Source organism: Diabrotica undecimpunctata, chromosome 3, assembly GCF_040954645.1.
Source record: "Diabrotica undecimpunctata isolate CICGRU chromosome 3, icDiaUnde3, whole genome shotgun sequence".
Classification (NCBI taxonomy): domain Eukaryota; kingdom Metazoa; phylum Arthropoda; class Insecta; order Coleoptera; family Chrysomelidae; genus Diabrotica; species Diabrotica undecimpunctata.
This window is the reverse complement of record NC_092805.1, coordinates 58,338,806-58,361,108: the sequence shown is the minus strand read 5'-3', so window position 1 is coordinate 58,361,108 and position 22,303 is coordinate 58,338,806. Positions and strand designations below refer to the sequence as shown.

The 22,303-nt window shown below is 32.2% G+C and overlaps 1 protein-coding gene across 5 annotated transcripts in view; it reads right to left on the bottom strand.

The window, feature by feature from the left end:
• Rbp6 (RNA-binding protein 6) overlaps positions 1-22,303 on the bottom strand; it is a 1,719,762-nt gene that overhangs the window by 1,286,323 nt on the left and 411,136 nt on the right. For all 5 annotated transcript variants that reach the window (XM_072525972.1, XM_072525971.1, XM_072525970.1 and 2 more), the window contains exon 3: positions 18,104-18,188. In XM_072525972.1, the coding sequence (XP_072382073.1) occupies positions 18,104-18,188 (85 nt within the window). The remainder of the gene's footprint in view (positions 1-18,103; positions 18,189-22,303) is intronic.

Genomic DNA, 22,303 nt, shown 5'->3' with positions numbered 1-22,303 from the left:
TAAACTCAATAAACTATATTGGAGAACAGCAGCTAGATCCAGTATTGACATTCTCGAAAGATTCCAATCGAAAGTCCTCCAAGTGATAACTAATGCTGCATGGTACGCTCCAAACAAAACGATCGCACGAGACCTCAACGTGACAACTGTCAAGGTAGAAGTCATCAAACTCTGCTATCAATATGATCAGATACGAAAAGACCACCCCAATAATCTAGCCCAAAATTTATTGTATATATATATATATATATATATATATATATATATATATATATATTATATATATATATATATATATGTAATATATATATATATATATACATGTATATATGTATATATATATATATACATGTATATATGTATATATATATACATGTATATATATATATATATGTATATATATATACATGTATATATATATATATATATATATATATATATATATATATATATATATATATATATATAATCGAATTGCTTGTGAGCAATGATTAGATGATTACAGCATATCATCTTTAAAAAAAACTCTTTATAAATTTTCCTTTAGTATAAACATTTGTCTTTTTCAAATTGTCATTATTTCAATAAATAACCAAAAAGCGCTTATAAAATGCATTCAAACGGATCAAAACACAAGACGAAAGCATACGAAAATCGGCTAATAATTGGTAAAGCTAAATAAGACCTACGATTAAAAACTATTCTGCTCCATCCCTGATTTTATAGATATTCAAACAATGGTAATTATAACATTTCGTTCCTTATAGTCGTGGTGTGCTGTGCTAATGACAGTTTATCAGGAACAGAAACTTGAGTTTGTTACAAAATAATGATGTTTCGAACGTAATAAAGATACCAGAATCTGGTGATGATTTGCAAAATTGTGGATGGATAAAGACACTGTATTTTACAGTGGTACCCAACTGTGTTCAGATTAATACTGAAATTTAACTCAATTTTAGTAAAAGTACAGTTATTTTTTTAAACATGTACAGCTATCGTATAAATGTTTCTGTAGTTATATTATTTTTAATGCGATAACATTTAATGATATTCTTTATTTCTAATAAAATATTAGCCTGTTTTTGCTTTTACTTAACCGAGCTAAACAATTTATTTGGCTATATATATATATATATATATATATATATATATATATATATATATATATATATATATTTGTCTGCATTTAGTCAATAAAACATATTTTTTTTACTTCCCCTTACTTACAATCTATAATAATATTCAAAACCTCGACAAAAAGGTGCTAGAATGCAGAAATGCAGGAACTATAGAGGAAAGTCTGACCATCATACAAGAAACAGTGGGAGAAATAAAAGAACAACACCTGAAGAAAGATACAAAGAAACGAAAATCGTGGATAACCGATGAGGTAAAAAGAGAACCGATGCAGTAACCCAAGAGAAAAAAACAGAACAATGTCAAGAAATAGAAGTCTCAGATCATGATAACTTCAATGTCCATAGAAAGGTAAAGGAAATAGCTGAAAAGTTTCGAAAGCGCAACAGCGGAAAAATAACAGATGATGAAGGCAATCTTGCCATAACCAAAGAAGATAAAATGAAAGTATAGGAAGAATACTTAGAGAGACTTGTCCACTACCTTAGAACAACACAAGAATCCACCATTGAAGAAAATTCAGGTCCGGAAATCCAACCAGAAGAAATAACGACAGCCGTCAGACAAATGAAGGATGGAATGGCACCGGGACCTGATAAAATTTCTGAAAATAATAACTGAAATATTTCATGAAATATATAAGGCAGAAAAAATACCAGTAGGGAGGCTCTAATCGGTGTTCGTACGATTGCCCAAAAAAACAGGAGCAAAAGTTTGTGAAGACTATAGCGTGCAGGTATTGTTTCAGAAATGTAGAGATGTCAGCTGTGATGTTTTTGCATGCCTGATTGACTACAGGAAGGCTTTCGATCGAGTCAGGCATGAATAAATGATGGAAGTGCTGAAGAGGACAGGGATTATTGAAAAAGACCTAAAAATAATAGCTAACCTGGATTGAGAAAACCTATTTTCGAGTGTGTTGAAAAACTCTTGATATTTCTGTTTGTTTATTGTGTGCTGTGGTGGACAGTCAGTGTTGTTTCTGTTATCTTTGCTAGTACTAGTTGCTTGGATATAATTTTTACAACAATTTATACAGTGGTATCTGGATTATACTTTGTATTCTTCTTCTTTTTCTTCTTCAGCCTTCATTCATCCATTGTTGGACATAGGCCTCCTCCAATTGTTTCCACGCTTCCCTATCTTTTGCAATTCTCATCCACTGCTTTCCAGCTACAGCTGTTATATCGTCTATCCATCTCTTTTTGGGTCTTCCCACGCTTCTTTTTGTTTCTCGAGGTCTCCAGAATGTCACTTTATGAGACCATCTGTTGGTGTCTTGTCTTGCTACATGTGCTACCCATTGCCATCTCAATGTCGCTATTTTTTCCATGATGTCGGTTACTTTAGTTCTTCGACGTATTTCGGTGTTAGGAATTTTGTCTCTGAGGCTTATATTTAACATGGCCCTCTCCATGGCCCGTTGAGTTACTCTTAATTGTTCTGGCATTTTTCTTGTTATTGCCATAGTTTCCAATCCATAAGTTGCAACTGGTAGTATACAAGTGTCATAGGTTTTTCGTTTTAAGTGTATTGGGATTTTTCTGTCTTTTAAAATGAAGCTCAACTTCCCAAAAGCAGCCCATGATAATTGTGTCCTTCTTTTAATTTCTAGGGTTTGATTTTCCTTTTCGTTTTTAATTGCATGTCCTAGATATATATATTGTTCTACCTTTTCTACATTGATGTTATCTATCGTAATGTTTTCTAGGCTGTTGCTTAATATCTTTGTTTTGTCGAGATTCATTTTTAATCCTATTTGATTCGATTTGTGATTTAAATCTTGTAGCATTGATTTTAGTTCATGGATATCTGTGCTTATTAGTACTATGTCGTCTGCGAAACGCAAATGGTTAAGATATACTCCATCTATTTTTAATCCCTTTTCGACCCAATTTAGTTTTTTGAAGACATTTTCTAATGCCAAAGTAAATAACTTGGGTGAGATGGTGTCACCCTGTCTCACGCCTTTGCCAAGGTCTATTTTCATAGTTTCCAGATCATCATCTATTTTTACGTGAAAAGTAGCATCATCGTATATATTCTTAAGAAGGGCAGCATATCTTGAATCTACTCTGGCGTCGTCCAATGCTGTTAAGAAAGCCCATTTCTCGATACTGTCCGGATTGTTTGCGAGTGATCGATAGTGCTAAAACCCTTACGAAAGCCTGCTTGCTCCACCGGTTGGTATGCATCTAGCTTAGCTGTCAATCTATTTGTTATTATTCGGGTTAGTAGTTTGTAAAGGTGTGACAACAAGCTTATTGGTCAGTAGTTTTCTATATTTGCGGCGTCTCCTTTTTTATGGAGTAGAATGACTTCCGCATTTTTCCATGCTTTTGGTATTTGTCCTTCCAATAGGCATTTATTCAGTAATGCTCTTATTGCCTCTTCTAATGCAGTGCCTCCCATTTTTAGCATCTCCGAAGTAATTTTATCTTCTCCTGGTGTTTTTCCATTTTTCATTTGTTTTAGGGCGGCTCTAATTTCTGATGTTATTATTTCAGGGAGATCCTCTGAGCCCACATTTAAGATACGTTCGTTCTTCTTCTTTTCTCTATCTGTTCTAGAGTCTCGGGTTTTAGTTTAGCTTCTTTTTGTTTTCTTATTCTGCAACAAAGTTTCTTAGTGACTGTTTGTATGTCTTTAGTTATTTTCTCAGCTAGTTCATCTATATTCTTGTGCTCAAAGCTATTTGCTATTAGTTTCCGTGCTAATTTCTCTTGATATTTCTCTTTATTATTGGCTAGGATGTCTGCCGTCGGTAAAGGGTTTGTTGTTAATAGTTTTCGTCTTCCTCTCTTTACGTTAATATGTATATCGGCACGAACTAGTCTATGGTCACTGCCAGTATTAAATTTGTTCAGCACCTCGATGTTTTTACATATTGATCTATCACTGGAAAGGATAAAATCTATTTCATTCTTAACCTGGCCGTTCGGGCTACGCCATGTCCACTTTCTTTGTATTTGTTTTTTATAGAACGTGTTCAGGCAAAACATTTTTTCGGTTCTTATAAAATTTGCTAATGTCTCTCCTCTGGTGTTTCTGTTGCCTAGACCGAAGTTTCCTATGTAGTCTGAGTCGCCTGGTATTCGCCGCCCTATTTTTGCATTAAAATCTCCGGTGATGATAACATAATGTGTTTTTTCTAGGTCTTTAGCTCGCGTTATATCTTCGTAGAGTTGTTCTATTGACTCGTCATCTGCAGTGGAAGTTGGAGCATAGCAGTGTATTATTTGTAAGCTATATCGTTTATTCAGTTCTAATACAAGATATATCACTCTTTCCGACACTGCTGAGTATTTTACAATCTGGTGTTCTATTCTTCGGTTGACCATGAAAGCCACTCCTCCTTGACCGTGGTTCTCTTCTGAATTATATTGGTATAAAGTGTGCCCAGATTTTAGGGTGGTCTTTTTCTCTCCTTGAAGTCTCGTTTCACATAAGCTTACAATATCCCATTTAATAGCCCCTAGTTGTTGCTCTAATTCCTCTAGATGGTCGTTCGTTCTCATGGTTCTATTGTGTATGTAGCAAATTTAAATTTTTGAGAATTAATTTGTTTATTATTGTCATGTATTTTCGATCTTCTGCCTCCCCCAGAATCCGTGAGGCAGTCCATATTGGAGTGGGATTCTGAGTTATAAACTCTACCCACCTGGGGTACTTTATGATGCAATACTTTGTATTGCATCAAGTAATTTAGAATTTTGATGTAACTTCGATTTTTAAAATGAGTTTTAAACATTGTCAACGTCATGTCAATATTGTGATTTATTATATAAGCTTTAACCTCATGGGCATATTAGGCTAGCCCGTTGGCATTCCAAATGACTATTTTCAGGAACTTATTCATTTTGAGATTTGGGCGATAATAGTGAGTAGGTTTTGGCATAGTCGCCTTTTGTACTATTAATGTTTTTAACATGCCTTTTATTTCCTTCATGTCGTTGGTGGATCCTATTTGGATCATATTAGTACTGTGTATTTCGTGAACATTCTTATTACTAGCGACTTGAACAAAGCTGATGCCAGGTTGTACAGATTGTGCAGAGACTGAGTGAGTGGCTTGCAGTTCTTTGTAGACTCTACAACCTTCATAGTTTGCGGGATGGCTTTCCTCACAAAGGACACAGTTAACATCGACGGATATATCCTTGAGAGTCATAGTTTGGTTGCGTGATTGCCGCAGCATTTTGCGCAGCATGGTCTTAGTTGGCAGTATGCTTTCGTATGCTCATAACGCTGATATCTTGAGCAATGGAGTATCTGCCCTTTTTTGGCAAGACGGTTCGATTTTGACCTTGTGATTCATCAAGGAATCTATTTTGTATATTACTTTGTTCTTTTCAGCAAGTCCGTCAGTTGTTTTGGGTTGTACTTTTACTTGTTTAAAATTTAGAATTTCAGTTCATAAATATTGTTTTCTTTTAGATTCAGTAGCTCCATTAGTGGAGTTATATTTTTTCTCCTTGAATAGTTTTTTTGGTTTCTCTGGTTCCTCGGTGTCTATGCTTACAAAATAATCAAAGAAACAGTCATAGTAAATAAAAAACGCTTTAATAAACATGTAAAGGTAGATTTATTACACTCAATTTCATGTATTCTTCTGATAATACACTACATCTGTACGCGACTTGCCTGACCTATACTTTGTTTGTTATTACTATTAGCTTGGTTATAAAAAAGTAAGACTATTGATTTTATCTCTTATAATTTTGTGCTTTTATTATAAGTAAAAATTGAAAAGCTTAATTTATATTGCATGAACTCCCAATGGGAATCCGTTTTAAGCGATGAAATTTAGTTTATTAACCAAAGTGTTTAATAATTTGAAATAAGCAATTTTTAAGACCCGCTATATTTGTAGAAATAATTTTATTATGAGTTCTTTCGCATACCTAGCCATTTCTTAAAAAAGTTAATCACAATGTTCTTCTTGCGTCTCCTTTATTATCTCAGGCCTCCTTTGAAATCGTCCCAAAGCCCGCTATGTACACAATACAGATCCGAAGTTTTACACTTAATATATAGTATAAAGAAGCTTAGCAATGAGTGTTTGAAGAAAATTCCCGGGTTTAATCATGTACATACATTTTAGCACAAAGAAGAAAACGCACCAGCTTTTCATACTACAAAGGGAAAATCCGAATAAAAATGTCGAGTCTAGTGAGCTCTGGAATGATAAGAACCTCCCTTAAAGTGAGTTTATTCCATCGTAAACGTTTTATTATTATTCAAAGGGATTTAAAGTGCATAATTGTATTCTGGCGAGAAAAGAAAACTGTTTCGGATTCGATTATGGATTTATAGGAATTCTTTTAATTTCGGCATTGTAAACCAGCGAAATGTTAGACTTAATGCCGTTTAAAAATTATCTGCCGTTTTATGCTCGTCGTAAAATTTTAACTGAGGATTGCACCGGTTTCTATTTCTTGAAGTTACGACCTAGACGTAAGTGACACTTTGTTGCTCACTTTTCCTTAATGGTCCTAATTTCAGGCTTAAACGAAAATATTTGCATATTACCGAAGCGGTAGTCATCTGAATTTTATATTTACTAATTCAACGTGATCTTAGTCATAAAATATTTGTGTTTCTATAGCATTCGATGTGTACATCTTTATTGGGGTTTTGGGTAGTGTTCCAGAATTGTTTGTTCGTACGTTTCGTCTGCAGCTGCGGCGCATTATCACCGGGCAGAAACCTGCAATGCCTTTGTTAATATCTACCTCGGTTTCAGATGAAACTTAAGAAATAAACAATTTTGAAATACGGCCTAGGTACTACGACCCTTATAAAAATATTCGTTTAAAAACACTGGCGGCGAAAGTCTATACCTGGAAACTGACATAGAGTAAATTTGATTTATACTAAATACTTTGTTAAAGCATCACTCCAGTCATGCATTTTTTAAACATCGTAGTTCAAAACCTAAATGGCTTTAAGTTGAAACTTTAGGCACATATATATTAACAGTTACAAATAGACTTCTGAACTATTTAAATTAATTATTTATCACGAGTGATCCAGTTTCACGGTCATTATGTTATCGTGAAACTGGTTACCAAAACTCAATTCATAAATAAGTTTTTATTTTTACTAATAATAGAGGAACAATTATTTTTAAAACGTTTCCTATTCAGATGCCACCTGGGGTGACATTAGGCCAGGAAAATAACACGTTATTTTCAGATAATGCACAACGTTCGCAAAATGATCTAGCATTATATAATGCATGGGTTTAATTAGAAAATAATGTCTAGAAGCTGAATAAAGACAATCAATGGCTAACTGAAATATTTATCGCAATGGAACAAAGATTAACACAACTTGAGAAAACCCAACAAGATACATGGTCAATTGGCAATAAAACAAAAAACGAAGAAAAATCAGACAAACCTGAATACTGCACCGATGAAGAGGATTTAGAAAATAAAACGGAATGGATAAGAAAAGAGAAAAGAAACACCAAAAATGCGCAAAATGGATACTTCATTCTATTCTCCCTCCCTAAAGAAAGCACAAGCATAAAAACAAAATTAAAAGCCAAAAATGCTATCACACGTTGTAGTAGAAGGTTTCGAAAATTCTGCCAACTTAAGCAAGACTCTAGTCGATGCTAGTATTAAATTCACCATGTAAGTCCTAAATAGTGACAATAATAAAAATTAATACACCTAACAGTGATTCATACAGAAAACTAATAAAGAGTTTAAATACGCGTAAACTTTCGCAACACACTATACCTGTCAGCCACAGGACATAGTAATAAAAAACTAGAAAAAAGAGGATATTATAAGGTTATACGAGCTAATAGGAAATTTAAATAAAGAAATAAAAAACCTCTAGATATATTCATTCTGACTTTCAGACAAGAAGTAGATATTAACAAAATCTTTGTAATAACTTACATATTGAGCATAAGACTTGAAAGGTTTACCAGCTAGTAGCACAGTGCAAAAGATGTCAGGCCTATGGTCATACCTGGAAATATTGTAATAAGGAACGAAGATGTGGTAAATGCATTGGTAAGCACCTCACAAAAAATTGTGAAAAATCCCTAAAAGAGCAACCAAAATGCATATATTGGGGTGATCATTATCTTGCAAACTACCAAGGATATTAGATAGTCAAAAAAAAATACAAACGTTGAGAAATCAGTAGACAAATAAAGCTACTGCTTCAAAACCCCGAAAAGGGTTAATAAGAAGGAAAAACCAAAAGCACAAAAAGTCAGTGAAAATAAAAAAATATAGTGATGTAGTAAATAATGCAAAACAATAGCAATAAGAATTGAAAGCTGAAAATACATTGAAAATAATATATTATAATTAGAAAACTCATCAAAACAGTAAATACAATAACTTAAATAAATGTAGGAGTGACCAGATTGGAACGCGATAAAGGAGCTATACCGAAAATTAGAAACGGCGAAGCAACTACAAATCATGGAATGGAATTCCAATAGACTGCTAAAACATTAAAATGAGGTGCAAGTAACGTTAAATATAGCAGAAGTTTTGGAAGACCATAAAGTACCTATTGATAAAAAAATGAGACAAGTAAGAATGCTGAAAATACCATAGGTGGCCAGAAAAACAAATGAATTTACACTGAACAAGCGAAACACAATGAAAAGACTAAGAACACAAATATCAGAGCAAAAAATAGGCTATTTTGGACACTTGATTTTAAGAAATGGTTCTAACAAACTTCCTCTCAGGGTTAAATAGGAAGCAAAAGAAGTTGAGGTAGATTTTTCACTAGGTACATGGACCATATTGTTGCTACTATTGGCGCTTCATTATCAGAATGTGCTGGAATAGCAAAAAACAGAAAGACATGGAGGAACATTGGAAAAATCAGCTATTAGCGTCATAATATCATGATAGCTGCATTAGGTTAACGACTAAGAAGAAGAAGTGTAGTTGCGGAGACTGTAAGTGCAGATATAAACTCTGCTCACAACTAACTTGTAAGTAACTTTAAACTGAAACTTAATAAAATCAAGAGCCAGTGCCAAATAAAACGTTGGGATTTAAATAAAATTAAAAAATATCTCACCTGCTACAACAAAGATCACAGAAATATTTAATGCGTAATGAACAAATTGAAAAAATACTGCCAAAGCTGGAGTTAAAATTGTTGGAAAACGCGTGTAACATAAAACTTATGCCATTCTTGAAAATAAGAAAGTATAAAAAATAATTAGGAATAAAACAAGAAGAGCTAAACGCATCGCTTAGAAGAGGAACATGTAGCTAGAAATACTAGAGATAAAGTATGGTAGCTTCAATCTGCACAAGAAAAAATAGCCGTCAGTAAGACTAGAAAAATAATATGTAGTGGAAAAAACTCAGAAATTTTAAACCTAGAAGGATTATGACAGCTGAAACAGCTTGAGAACAGCTAATTGAGAAAAACTTGTGCTGCAACAAAACCATAAAAAAAACTGAACTACCCATAAATGAGATACGCGATGTGCGGCATCTAATAGGGAATCACCAGAAGCTAATAATACTTAATACTTTCACAGAATTTCTTTAAACTTTCTGATGGTAAGAATATCCAACTGTGTTTATGAAATAGGTACAAAACTTGGCTCAAAACAATGTGTATAGTATTCCCGAAAAAATTTGTGCAAAACAGTTTAATGGCTGTTGTACTATTAGTCTGATGAATTGTTTTGCACAAGTTGGATTTAGGGACGCACTGGGAACAACAAAAGCCATTTTTTGTAAACGAATCTATTTTCAGGTATGCAAAGATGTAAATATCGATATTTACTTATTTTACATATTGTCACAAGCCTTCCAGTGTACATCACAAATTAATAGAAATCCTTACCTTGCTTCATATAGAGTGATATTCTCTAATAATTATCACTTTCCAAAATGCACACAATAACAGAACATAGTAGTAAAGCCGGACTATAACTTAATAGAAAAAAAATAAAATATAAGCCCATAAGCAAACAAATTTTCCACATCAAAGATTATGTACGACTAGAAATTATTAAAAGTATACAGGAATATGGAGATTTAGGTACAACCGTCAATGCCATTCTGCCATTCTTTTGAATGCAGATATATACCAGAAAAAGCAAAGTCGTCCTGTTGCAGCATATCTGAATTTGCTACTTAAACGCTTATTTGCTACCTAAAAGCTTTCCAATACGGTACTACAATGCTGAAACGTAGACCTTTACATATGAATTCGCAAAAAAATTTAATAAAAGGTAAGTATTATAGTCTACAAAATATATGGAAGTCTTTCTCGCCATTAAAAATGCAAGATGGACTATTTGGGCAACTTAATGCAAAATGATAATAGATCTTCTTCCTTCTCTAGCTTTTTTCTTGTTAGGGGTCGTCATTCCTTTCTCTTTTTTCTCACTTATTTCTCTCTATCGTGTCCTCTTCATTTAAACTCTTTCTTTTTCAAGTCTTCTGTCACACAGTTCTTTCACCTTCTCCTCGGTTTTTCTTTATTTCTCTTACCCTTAACTTTTAACAGCTCTATCGTCCATTGCATATCTTTCTATATCTGACGTGAACAAACCATTACAGTCTGTGTTCTTAACTATGTTTTGAGACTCTATTCACTCCGGCTTTTTCCCTAATCACGTCATTCCTGCTCTAGTGTCTCATCATCCATTTTCATTTCAGCTACCTCAATTTTTTTTTGCTGAACGACTTAACAGCTACACTTCATCGCCGTAGACCAATGGCGATTCCATTAAAAACATTTCTGTTCCTCCCAGCCACATGTACTCCGTTTTTGATATGCTAAACTTAAGTTCTCAAGGAACCCCCTTTCTCGTGTGAATACATTTATAACAAGATTAAACAGGTATGGACTCTGTAAAGAGACTTGATACAAACCAACCCTCACTAAGAAACTTTTGGTCAATCCGACACAATACCTTACTTTAGTATACACTTTCTCATATATATTCTTCAATCTATTTCTCTCTCATACATCTGCATAGCTTTTGTCTAGGAACTGTTTCATACACCTTCTCAAGATCTATAAATACCACATGTAGCTCTCTATTTTCTTCGCGGTATTTCTCTATTAATTATCCCAAAGCAAACAAGGCATCCGTTGTCGTCCTTCATGACATATATTCATTTTTTATCAGTGCTTCTCCCCTAAACCTTCGTTCTATAGTTTCCTCAAAAATGTTCAATGTGTGCGACATTTACTTCTTCCCTCTATACTTCTCACAGTCCCCAACGTTTCCTTTGTCTTTGTTAGATATTCCATCAGGTCCTACTGCCTTACCACTTTTCATCCTAATTAAAGCCTCGACAATCTCATCCCTTGTTATCTCCTGTACTACATTCTTATTTTAGGTTCCATACCTTCTGTCTCTCCTCTGGTGTTCTTTATTTAACAACTTTCCAAAGTGCTTATATCATCTTTTTGAGCCTGTTTGCATGCACTCTTGGATAAAGGCCTTCCCATGGGTTATCCACTCTTTTTTTTTGCTATTTGGTGACAGTTTCTTTGCGCTTTTGCTTTGATGTCGTCTAGCCACCGCTTTTTTGATCTTTTTCTACTATGACTGTACTCGTGTGGTCTGCAATGTACAATGTTACTTGTTAATTTTTTAGTATTTTGTTGTGACACGTGTTCTACACAGCCCCATTTCATTTGTGCAATTTTTTCAATTACATCTTTCACCTTCGTCCTACTCCGCACGTACTCATTTCGTATTTCTCTTAAAGAAACTCTAAACAAAGCTCGTTCGATCGCCCTTTGTTTTGCTTTTAATCTATTGGCCGATAACTCTGTAGTGTCACGGTCTCTATTCCATAGGTAACTCATAGTCATAAATCTCTGCTTACAAAATGTTAATAGACATAAAGTGTTAAGACTCATAGTTTGGTTAGCAAAAGGAGTCCTGAATAAAGACAAATCTTGTCCTATATTTTTCTATATTCTTTTATACAACTTTGCCGCCTATAACTTTTGTAAATAATTTTTTGTTGCTATCTTTTATAATGACGAATAGATCTATCTGTACGCACTATAACCTCACCCCGTACAATAATATAATGTACAAGGGAATCGTTACAGCTCAGAAGTTAGAACTAATTAAAACAAATGATGAAAAGCTGAAACACTACCGTTAATATGAAAATGAACAAAAAAAAATGTATTTTGTTGGTTAATTCACTTAATCGAGTTTACATACTATAAGTTATTATCAATATTTCGATATGCTTATATCTATAAAAGCTAAATCTTATAAAAATATTTAGTTTTACAAGTAACTTTAAATGTTAAAATTGCTTTTAGTTAATAAACATTTTTAAAACCCCTTTAACATTTTTAATTTTTATATTCGCCTTTTTATCCTGGCCTACCAACTTTGTACCAAAACAATGCATTTTCCTTCTAAAAAGCCCATTTAACCCTCTCTTTCATGCGGTTCTCTTTTCTCGATTTATTTTAATTTGAAAATCGTTACAAACGAAGTTCAGGCCAGCCATTAATTTTGTTCAAATAGGGCTTGTTGGTATTTTTTGTAGAAACTTTTTCTTTTTTTCCGCCATTCAATCACTCGTGCGGATTTAATGGTTTTTGTTTGTAAGTCCACTTTAGCTAAATGATTTTCAACACTATGATAATATTCCATTATTATTTACTCATTTACTTATAACGTACCACCAATAAGTGATTTGATCCAATATTAGTAAATAATTGTCATATTCACTGACAAGGTTCTGCCTTTTCTTTATTCTAGATGAAGTTACAATGACTTTATCAGCTTTAGACAATATTATTTTAAGTCTCTTAGATGATTTTGTTTAATAAATATGCCCAATGGATTCGATTCTAATACCTGAACGACTTAACAACGTTCGCCGATCCCTCTGTTTTCAATAATTCGAGTTACCTGGTAACTACATTTACAATGGTGTACCATTTACATGGGTAATAAACAAGAGTAACAAGCTTGACACTTTTCCAATGTAAATGTGGAGCAAAATAAAACAAAAAATCCACAAAAATAAGGTTATCACAGATGATCAGAATGACACCTTTGCACAACATTTTTAGAACAACTCCAAACACAAAATTAATCGTATAAATGTACACAGGATAATAAACTACTGTATACATGAACTTGAGGATAGTGGTAACTGTTTAAAAAATGGACGGGAAAACAGTTCCCCAAGCTATGGCAGAAATCTATTATAATAAAAATGAACAAGGATAACTCCTCCTATCCACCTTACCTAGTTGTTTTTGACCTATTTTTTTACATGCTCATTATGTAAAGATTTAGAAAAAATTAAAAACATACGTCCAAATATACTTATAACGGCACAAATTACTAAATCCATTTCAGTCAATATACTTCAGTCGTCAGAGACGAAAATGCCACTGAACCTCTAAAAATCATACAGACAATCTGAATTTGGCCGAGAATATTAATTTTGGGCCCCCAAAAATGGTACAAAAAAGTTTACCACTTTTACCCCCGAGCTTCCCAGTAAAAACGCAAAAAAATCGATTTACCAAGAATCTGTACACCGCAGAAAAAATTGCTTCAAATAAAAAATGTAGATGAGTATCATCAAGTGATTCCCATCTTAACATAAGCCTTCTGATTCTGATGTTCAACAATATGAAACTGAAGAAGATGAATTTACCAATCGCAGAACAGTAAAGCCGTTGGCAAAAGTAGTTTGAGATTGGAATAAGACTGATCTTTTTGCTAACAACAAATTATCACATTCAATAGGAGGGAGCAGCATTGAATGGAAATTACACTTTCCTTCTTTTTATTCTCGCCCGTTAACTCCTTGGCAGAATTTGAATTTTTTTCAACGAAGCTTTACTTACGCATATTGTAAGGGAAATGGTTCGCTATGCTTCTTAAGCAGGGTCTAAATTAGAATTTAGTGTTCATAAGTTTAAAGCCTTTATAGGAATATTGTTAGTAAGTGGATATAATGCAAATCTAAGGAGACCTAAGATCTAAGAATGTATTGGGAAGAATCAGATGATGTCCAAAGTATAATAATATCCCAAAGCATGCGCCGTAATCGATTTGAAACCATTATCAGATTTCTTAACTTCAATGTTAATTTAGCTATTGATTGGAATTAAATAGCACATAAAAGGAAAATAATTCGCTTTGGATGTAAGTTTTAATGTTGGAATCTGAGATCTGGTTATTTGATTGACTTTCAGGTGTATCAATACAATTTCCTTAAACTTTGCCAACATTTGAATGTAGAAAAGTAATGCTATAATATGACGGTATTTGTGCAGATAATAATTTCAGTTCTTTGACGTTTGGTGGATCACATGCAGAAAGGTGGAATAGGTTACGTTGGTACCATTAGATCAAATAAAGTTAAAAAATGCCCATTTAGTCAAATGAAAAAAAATCTTCATGAGTTCATCACGAGGCATATTATGACGAAACCAATGACTCATTTTTATTCGGATGGAATGACAACAGTGTGGTTACTGTTGCTATAAATTGTAATTAGTAAAGTATCAGTTCGATTGGCCAAGCTACGAGGTATTATTCCGCCGAACGTAAGAAAATAAAAATTCAACAGCCTTATTTGATAAAAAAATATTACAAGAACATGAGAAGTACTGACAGGATGAATCAAAATATGTCATAATATATAACGAGCATAGGATCTAAAAAATAATACTGGCCACTCTTTATATGGAACTTAAACGTATCTGTACAAAATGCTTGGCTTCTGTATAGAAAAATGAGGGAAACTATTGAAGGCCAACGTGAATTAGATTTGTTGGAATTTCGTCGAAATATAGCAAAAGCTTTGCTTACTATCTATGGTACTTGGCGTTCTTAATCAGGAGGTGTACACACAACAGTAAAATGAACTACGATTGACACAATATTTGATAACATTGTTAACAATCAAAAAATGTATCAAGTGTAATATGGCGATTGATGAAAAATATCTTATAACATTTTTTGATCAATAAGAATTAGCGTTTTTTTGTTCTGTGATATATTTAAATATTTTAACTCTTGTCCTGCATTCTTACTCAATAAATGTGTACCCCGGAATGATAAGCCAGTAAAAATCAATTTTTGTTAAAAATTGGTTTTTAACAGAAACTGATGCTGATCGAAACTAAACGCATCCTTTCAGTATAAGGTATATTAAATGCTTATTTGCTAATAGTAGATGTCTAAAATTATTTTATTTTGTAGGTTATATTAGCAGCTGGACGTGAACTAATGATTTGCAAAAACGCTTTAACAGGGCTTCATAGCATGGCAAGTTTGTTAGGGTTGGTCGAATTGGACAATCTAAAAAAAAGTAATTCTGCTTCTCCGACCGACAAAAGAGGTTTATCTGAGGGATCCAGGGTATTAAAAAAATCAAAAGACCTAATCCAACAAATTGAATCACATATAAATTCATTTCACATTCTCATTTCCTACTACACCAAAAACTGGACTCAAAGAAAGTTACTTTCGTCCGATTTGAGTGTAATGAAAATGCATCAGCTATATATTAAAAAGTATGACCTGAGAAATACAGACAGTGGGAAACTGATAAGAAAACACAATTTGAAATCAGCTATGATTTTTATCTACACAAAATTCAACTCCAGATTTAATCTTTCATTTGGAAAACCAAAAACGGACATGTGCAATGGATGTGACAGATTCAAAAATCAAATAGATGTGGCGGAATATCCAGAAGCAAAATCCCAATTAAATCAAGAATTCTCTGTAAATCTGTGCAAAGCGCAAAAGTTTTATGACAACTTAAAGAGGTTCCGTGAAGAAGCTATAACGGACGAAAAAATGAATGTTATTAGCTTTGCCTGTCAACAAAACTCGTCAATACCAGTGCTAGTACAAACATTTTTTGTAAAAGACAGTAATGGGTTTATAACCGGTGTTTGTACTCAACAAAATCGGGTAGGTCCTTTATGTACATAAACAGTGAAGTCGAAGGAAAAATAGGTGCGAATGAGGCAGTATCTTTTTTAAAACACCATGTGGACAATGTTATTTATCCTTTTGTTGAAAACCTATACTTATTCACCGATAACTGTGTTGGGCAGAATAAGAACATGGTTGTAGTTCAGATGTTGTCTTCTTTGGTTGCAATTAGAAGGTTTAAAGTAATCTACTATAAATTTCCTGAAAGGGGCCATTCATTTTTGCTATGTGATCGTAAAGTTGGTCTGATTGAAAAGGAAAAACACAGAGTCACATACCTTTACTTGCCGGAAAAGTGGTATTAAAAGTGGAGAGAACATCAAAAATGTTTGCTGTTGGTAACGTCACTCGAAGGATTATAGCTGACTAGGATAAAAAAATCACAGTTTCCGTATTCCACGATATTGAAAGTATACACGAAACTTTCTTCCCTTTCAAACCTAACGCAGATTCAGTTGCGTTAAAAGATAGATAGATAGATAGATAGATGGTTTATTGGTAATACATCAATACAAAAGTATTTTTTACAAGTCAAAGATAAAATATGTCAATATAGTTAATAAACACATAAATATAAACACAAAACATAAATACAGTGTTTTAAAATATACTTACAACAATCACAACAAATTAAAATTGGAGGTGAAATACTCCTCATACGTAAAAAAGGCATTCACTATAAGGTAACTCTTAATTTTCGTCTTAAACTGATGAAAATTAAGAGCTTTTATTCTAGCTGGCACTAAGTTATAGAATTTTATGGTTAAATACCTGAACCATTTCTGGATCTCTCAAGACGGCTAAATTCTGGTATAAGATTATTATTAAATCTGGTGGGATACTTGTGAAAATCTACATGCGCATTGTATTTAAGATTTTGTTTAATGTGCAACATATACTGCATAATATATACACAAGGTAAAGTCAAAATTTGTAAAGCTCTAAAGGAGTTTCTACAATCTGTTCTATAACAGAGCCCAGAGATAATACGAGATAATACGATAAAAATATAGAATGTAGCTGAACTCTATACTGCGAACCTTTCAGTAAATCCAAAAAAACTCCAAAACTTAAGGATTTCATCCCTGCAATGTATCAAGGATTTTATAATTCTTTAGAATCACAAGGTCAACAGCAGGAGGAAAGTGATACCGACTTATCCGACAGTAGTGATTGATAAACAAAATTTAGTGCAAATCTTATGTAATAGCTTGATGTTTTGTAAATATAAAATGAGTACTAGGTATATACATCTTCTTTTATTGTTTTTTTTTTAATATAATAATAAACCAAAGAACACAAATGGTCAATATAATAAATAGAACAAGCTGGAATACCTCGGTCACATTATGAGACACCCTGAAAAATATGATCTTTTACATCTGATCATTCAGGGAAAGATCCAAGGTAATCGTGGTCCTGGTAGAAGAAGAACATTATGACTGACAACTCAAAGTGAAGTATGGAAAAACGACTACATCGTTATTCAGAGCTACTGTCAATGAAGTCACGATAGCGAATATGATATCCAACGATCGATAACGGTCATGGAACTAGAAGAAGAATTACGGTTATTTAAATAACAATGTGTAGGTAAAATTAAAACCAGTTTCGTTAAAATCGTTTTTATCATCCCCTCTAAAATTACCTTTTTGATTTTTACCGAGTTATCATTTTGAGGTATTTGTTTTTGATTTGCGCATTTATTTCATAACGCATGTGCCCAGTGTTGCGTTTTTGCAACATCATTTTTTCAAAAAATGGTGAGAGTGTTTAAGATTAAAATCCGAATTTTTACACATTTTGTATCTTTTTATTCACATATTGACCACACTTAGAGATCCTGAAAAGATTTTTTTTACCAATACAGGTCCTGGTTACATTCATTTGGCATTTTTTGACGAATGTTATAGTAAAATTAAAATTGAGTTCATGATGATAAATCTACTATTGAGATTTACATTCTACTTAAAAAAAATAAATACTTACTTTCTTGCCATCCAGTTCATGTGTACCTTGTGCCAATACTTTGTCAACGCTTGATGGGTCTGTGAAGGTGATGAACCCGAAGCCCCTAAAACCAACAGAGAAAATGCTCACAGTCAAGTATCTAAACAGCTCTACATTTTACACTAATTTCTTAAAATATAAACGACAAAATTTTTTTTGTCTATTATTAAGTGATCATCCATGTGGTTTTGTAATAATAAACAATAATGCCATGTAAACTGCAATAAATATACGGCTGAATACTTTCCATTTTATTACCTTTATTAAAAAAAATAAAAATTAAAGTTCAATTTTTTAATTAAAAGAACACGTAAGAAAAAATAATACGTAATTAAATGAGAAGTAAACATCTAAAATAAATATTCATGAGAGTTTGCAAGTAAATCTGGGTACATGTTTTAGGATAGATACCAGTTACACACAGAATTCTTCGTTTTGTCGAGTATTTATTGTGCAAAGTGATACAATTTTTGTTAGCAGATGAGATTATTGATAAACAACACAATTTACTTCAGTAATATTCATTACATCTGGCACGGTATTTTAGCAAATTCTTAAAGATGCGAAGTTTTGAGATTTGAATCAGTATCTAAATTAAAATTGGAAGTAAGCATATGAGAAAACGACTAGATGTGATTAGTGGTGTAACAATGAAAGAACTAGCTTGAGAATAACCAAAAATGTAAACAGTGTCATTTAGGACAACCTACCTATATCCAAAGAAAAGTTGGTGACAGTTGACTTCTTGCAAAGGAAGAAAAGGCCGCGAAGAATGAGGTTGAGTATTTTTTAATATTGATATTACCTATACACTATTATTTCAGCATTCTATGATATTTGATAAGCTGTATCAATTATCATTAATTTTCGACTTTCATGTTCATTCTTGACCAATTTTTTAACAGACCTTGACTATTTTATACGATTTGCACCCATTTTTGAATGCTTTTTATAATCACTTAGTCGAGTAGTTAGAGATGTGACTTTTAAAAATTATATGAACAAGCTGAATTTTTCTAAAAAAGTTTATTACTTTTACCTGTCGGCTTCCCCCTAAAACCCCCGCTCTCGTAATGGGAAAAATGAAGAAACTCCAATTACCAGGAATTCTCTTAGAAACAAAGCTTGAAGCGACTGGTGATTTTTAATATCACTTACACGCTCGAAATCAATTTTAAATACAATTTGTATCAACTCGACGGTAAAAATTTGATATCTTTTAATCAAAGTGTCCTATCTACAAAAATCAAAATGCATATTAAAGATGCAAAGGCTAGTTCTTTTATAAAATGTTTGTATTTTGCCACAAGTAAAGTCAATTTCTATAAATTTGTTAAATAAATAAACGTTGAGCAATTTGTGCCAGTTTACGATTCACATGAGATCAATAACATTTGTAATTTCCATTGACCGGTCGCTTTGAAATGTTTAATGTTGTAGGCTAATCTTCAATAACTCTAACATTAAATTTTGATTTTAAGTATTGGGAATAAATATAAGACGTCTGAAATATGCCCCAAAAACGCTGAATTTAAACATTCACATCACAAAGTGATCGTTCGTCACGGGAAATCCTTTCACGAAGACTGTATTAGATGGAATTTGTAGCTAAATTTGTAGCTTGTGTCGTTTGAAAAAAACATACTTGTGTAATTAAAAAGAGGCAGTTTTAAAAATTTTTGATCGTTTGTAAGGTGAAAGTTTAAATTTAGCGTTTTTAAGGCATTTTTCAAATCCCTCACATTTGTTGCTAAAACTTAAAACCGAAATTTAGGGCCATACGTTTTAAAGATTATGCTCTAATAATGAAAATTTCATAAGAACTGGTCCTTAAAAGTAATAAATTTTAATGATCTCATGAAAATTATAAAAAATGGCAAAAATCGCTAAACGTTTATTTATTTAAGACCTTTTATAGAAACTGACTTTATTTGCGAAAATCATAATGTAAAAATTTTACCTATCTGATGTAGAAAAAACTTTTACTCGACTAGAACTTTCGATATCAAAAGATATCGAATTTTTACAGTCAAGTTGATACAAATTTTATTTAAAATTGATTTCGGAGCATACCTAACATTGAAAATCACCAATCGCTTCAAGCGTTGTTTCTAAAAGAACGGTTTAGTTTACACAAAAAGTGTTAATAAACATTTTTGTTTAAAATTTAAATTAAATTAAAATTTGAAATATTTTTTCTATGGCGCACAGATTCTTGGTAACTCGAGTTTTTTTGTTTTTTTCTGCTCTACGAGGGTCGTTTTATGGGGAAGCCGAAGGGTAAAAGTGGTAGACTTTTTTGCATATTTTTTGAAGTATCAAAATTGACATTTTCAGTAAAAGTCAGCTTGTTCGTATGATTTTTAGAAGTTCAGTAGCATTTTCGTCTATGACGATTGGAGTATCTAACAAAAAACCATTTAATTATTTATATTTTTGATAGTTAATACCTAATCGAAATAGAATATAAAATTTAAATGCAAATGTTCGTTTTAAAATAGAAAATAAACTTATGTATGATATTATTTCAGTTTACTATTCATGAAAAGTAACGAAATTGAATTCAATTAATGAATATTACAATTGTATAGTAAATCTCATTAACAGTATATAAATTTCGATGAGTCAAAATTACGTAAACCGAACATAAACAGAAATATTTAATTCAATTAAATTGGTAAAGTTTTGGAGATAATACTACTAAAACGTACTAATTTAATTTATTTGTCAAATAAAGTTGCAAATACTAAAACCAATGTTTGGAAAATTGTCATGTTTTATTTGTTTCTAGAATGTAATCGATACAGAAACAATACTATTTTAAAAGGCAATACATGTATATTACTATTATGTTTATTTGGAGTAATTGGAACCAAATATATAAAGGGTTGGCTTGTTTAAAGCTTAAATTAAAATAATCTTAATAATATAAACTAATAAGAAACTATTTTTAATTAAGCTGGTTAGAACGATTAGATCAAAACAAACTCCAAATATTTAATACTCATATAACCATTCACCACAGATCACTACATTATCGTAGGATGACTCTGTGATACGACCACTGACGCTCGAATATCTTGGATAGTCGATCTTGAAAGTATCTCGACCTTAGATATTCAAGAATTTTTATACACAATTTGAAGGCTTATACTATAATTATTCTTTATTTTGTCTATTAGGCTTTAATAAACAAATATACTGAAACAAGCAATAGGAATGATATAAACATGCGAATATCACACAGTTAAAAATCAAAACTAATTGTCTAAAACTCATAAACCAATAACCATTTCAGAATATTTTACGAAATACTCGGTCGAGTCCAACTTCAGAAAATTATAAACCACGCAACGTACAAAAATTAAGCTAGAGCTTACCTATTTTATTATTGTATTATACATTAACAGTAACGTAAGATTGTCATCAATAAAAAAAATTACTTCTAAAATGATAAAGACCTGCAGAATGAACCGTAGATAAATGGTTACAGTGATCTGAGAAATAAAAAAGGAGAAGAGAAAGAAAGAAATAAAGGTTTATATAAAAAGAGTAAAAATGGAATAAATTATTTATTAACTTTTGAAGCTCCTAGATTTTTCTTCCCTGACATTTAGGCGGGTGGCTTTTGTCGAAAAAGGTTGATTTCACACCATCGAGTTAGAATCTATGGAGAGGGCATCACGTGACTAAAAACGACCTCACTTCGGCCATATTGTTTTGACACTTTTGACAGATCGTATATGTTTATTTACGTTTGTTGTTTTTCGAATATTTTTAGTTTTATAATACTTTTATAGAAACTGTAATAATATATTGTGATAGTGCATAATAATGGTTTCTTATTTTCAACGTAGTTGCAGTGGCAGAAGCAATGTTAATAAAAAATCTTCAGAAATAACCTTCTACAGGTTAGTATACAAATATGTAAACAAAGTAATGGCCCGTAGTTCAGAGAATAAATTAATAGTATTTGACTGTATTAATTTATCTTTATGTATGATATATCGTGTTTTTAGTGTTTACCGCGGGATAAATAAATCATAGTTTATTAAAAATGTATTGCACTTTGTAGATTATGATTAAATCTTCTGAATAACTAGTCATGTTTTATAGTAATTTTAATATTATTGAGTCCGGCCATGATCCCACCGCCATATTGTTATCACCCACGCCTAC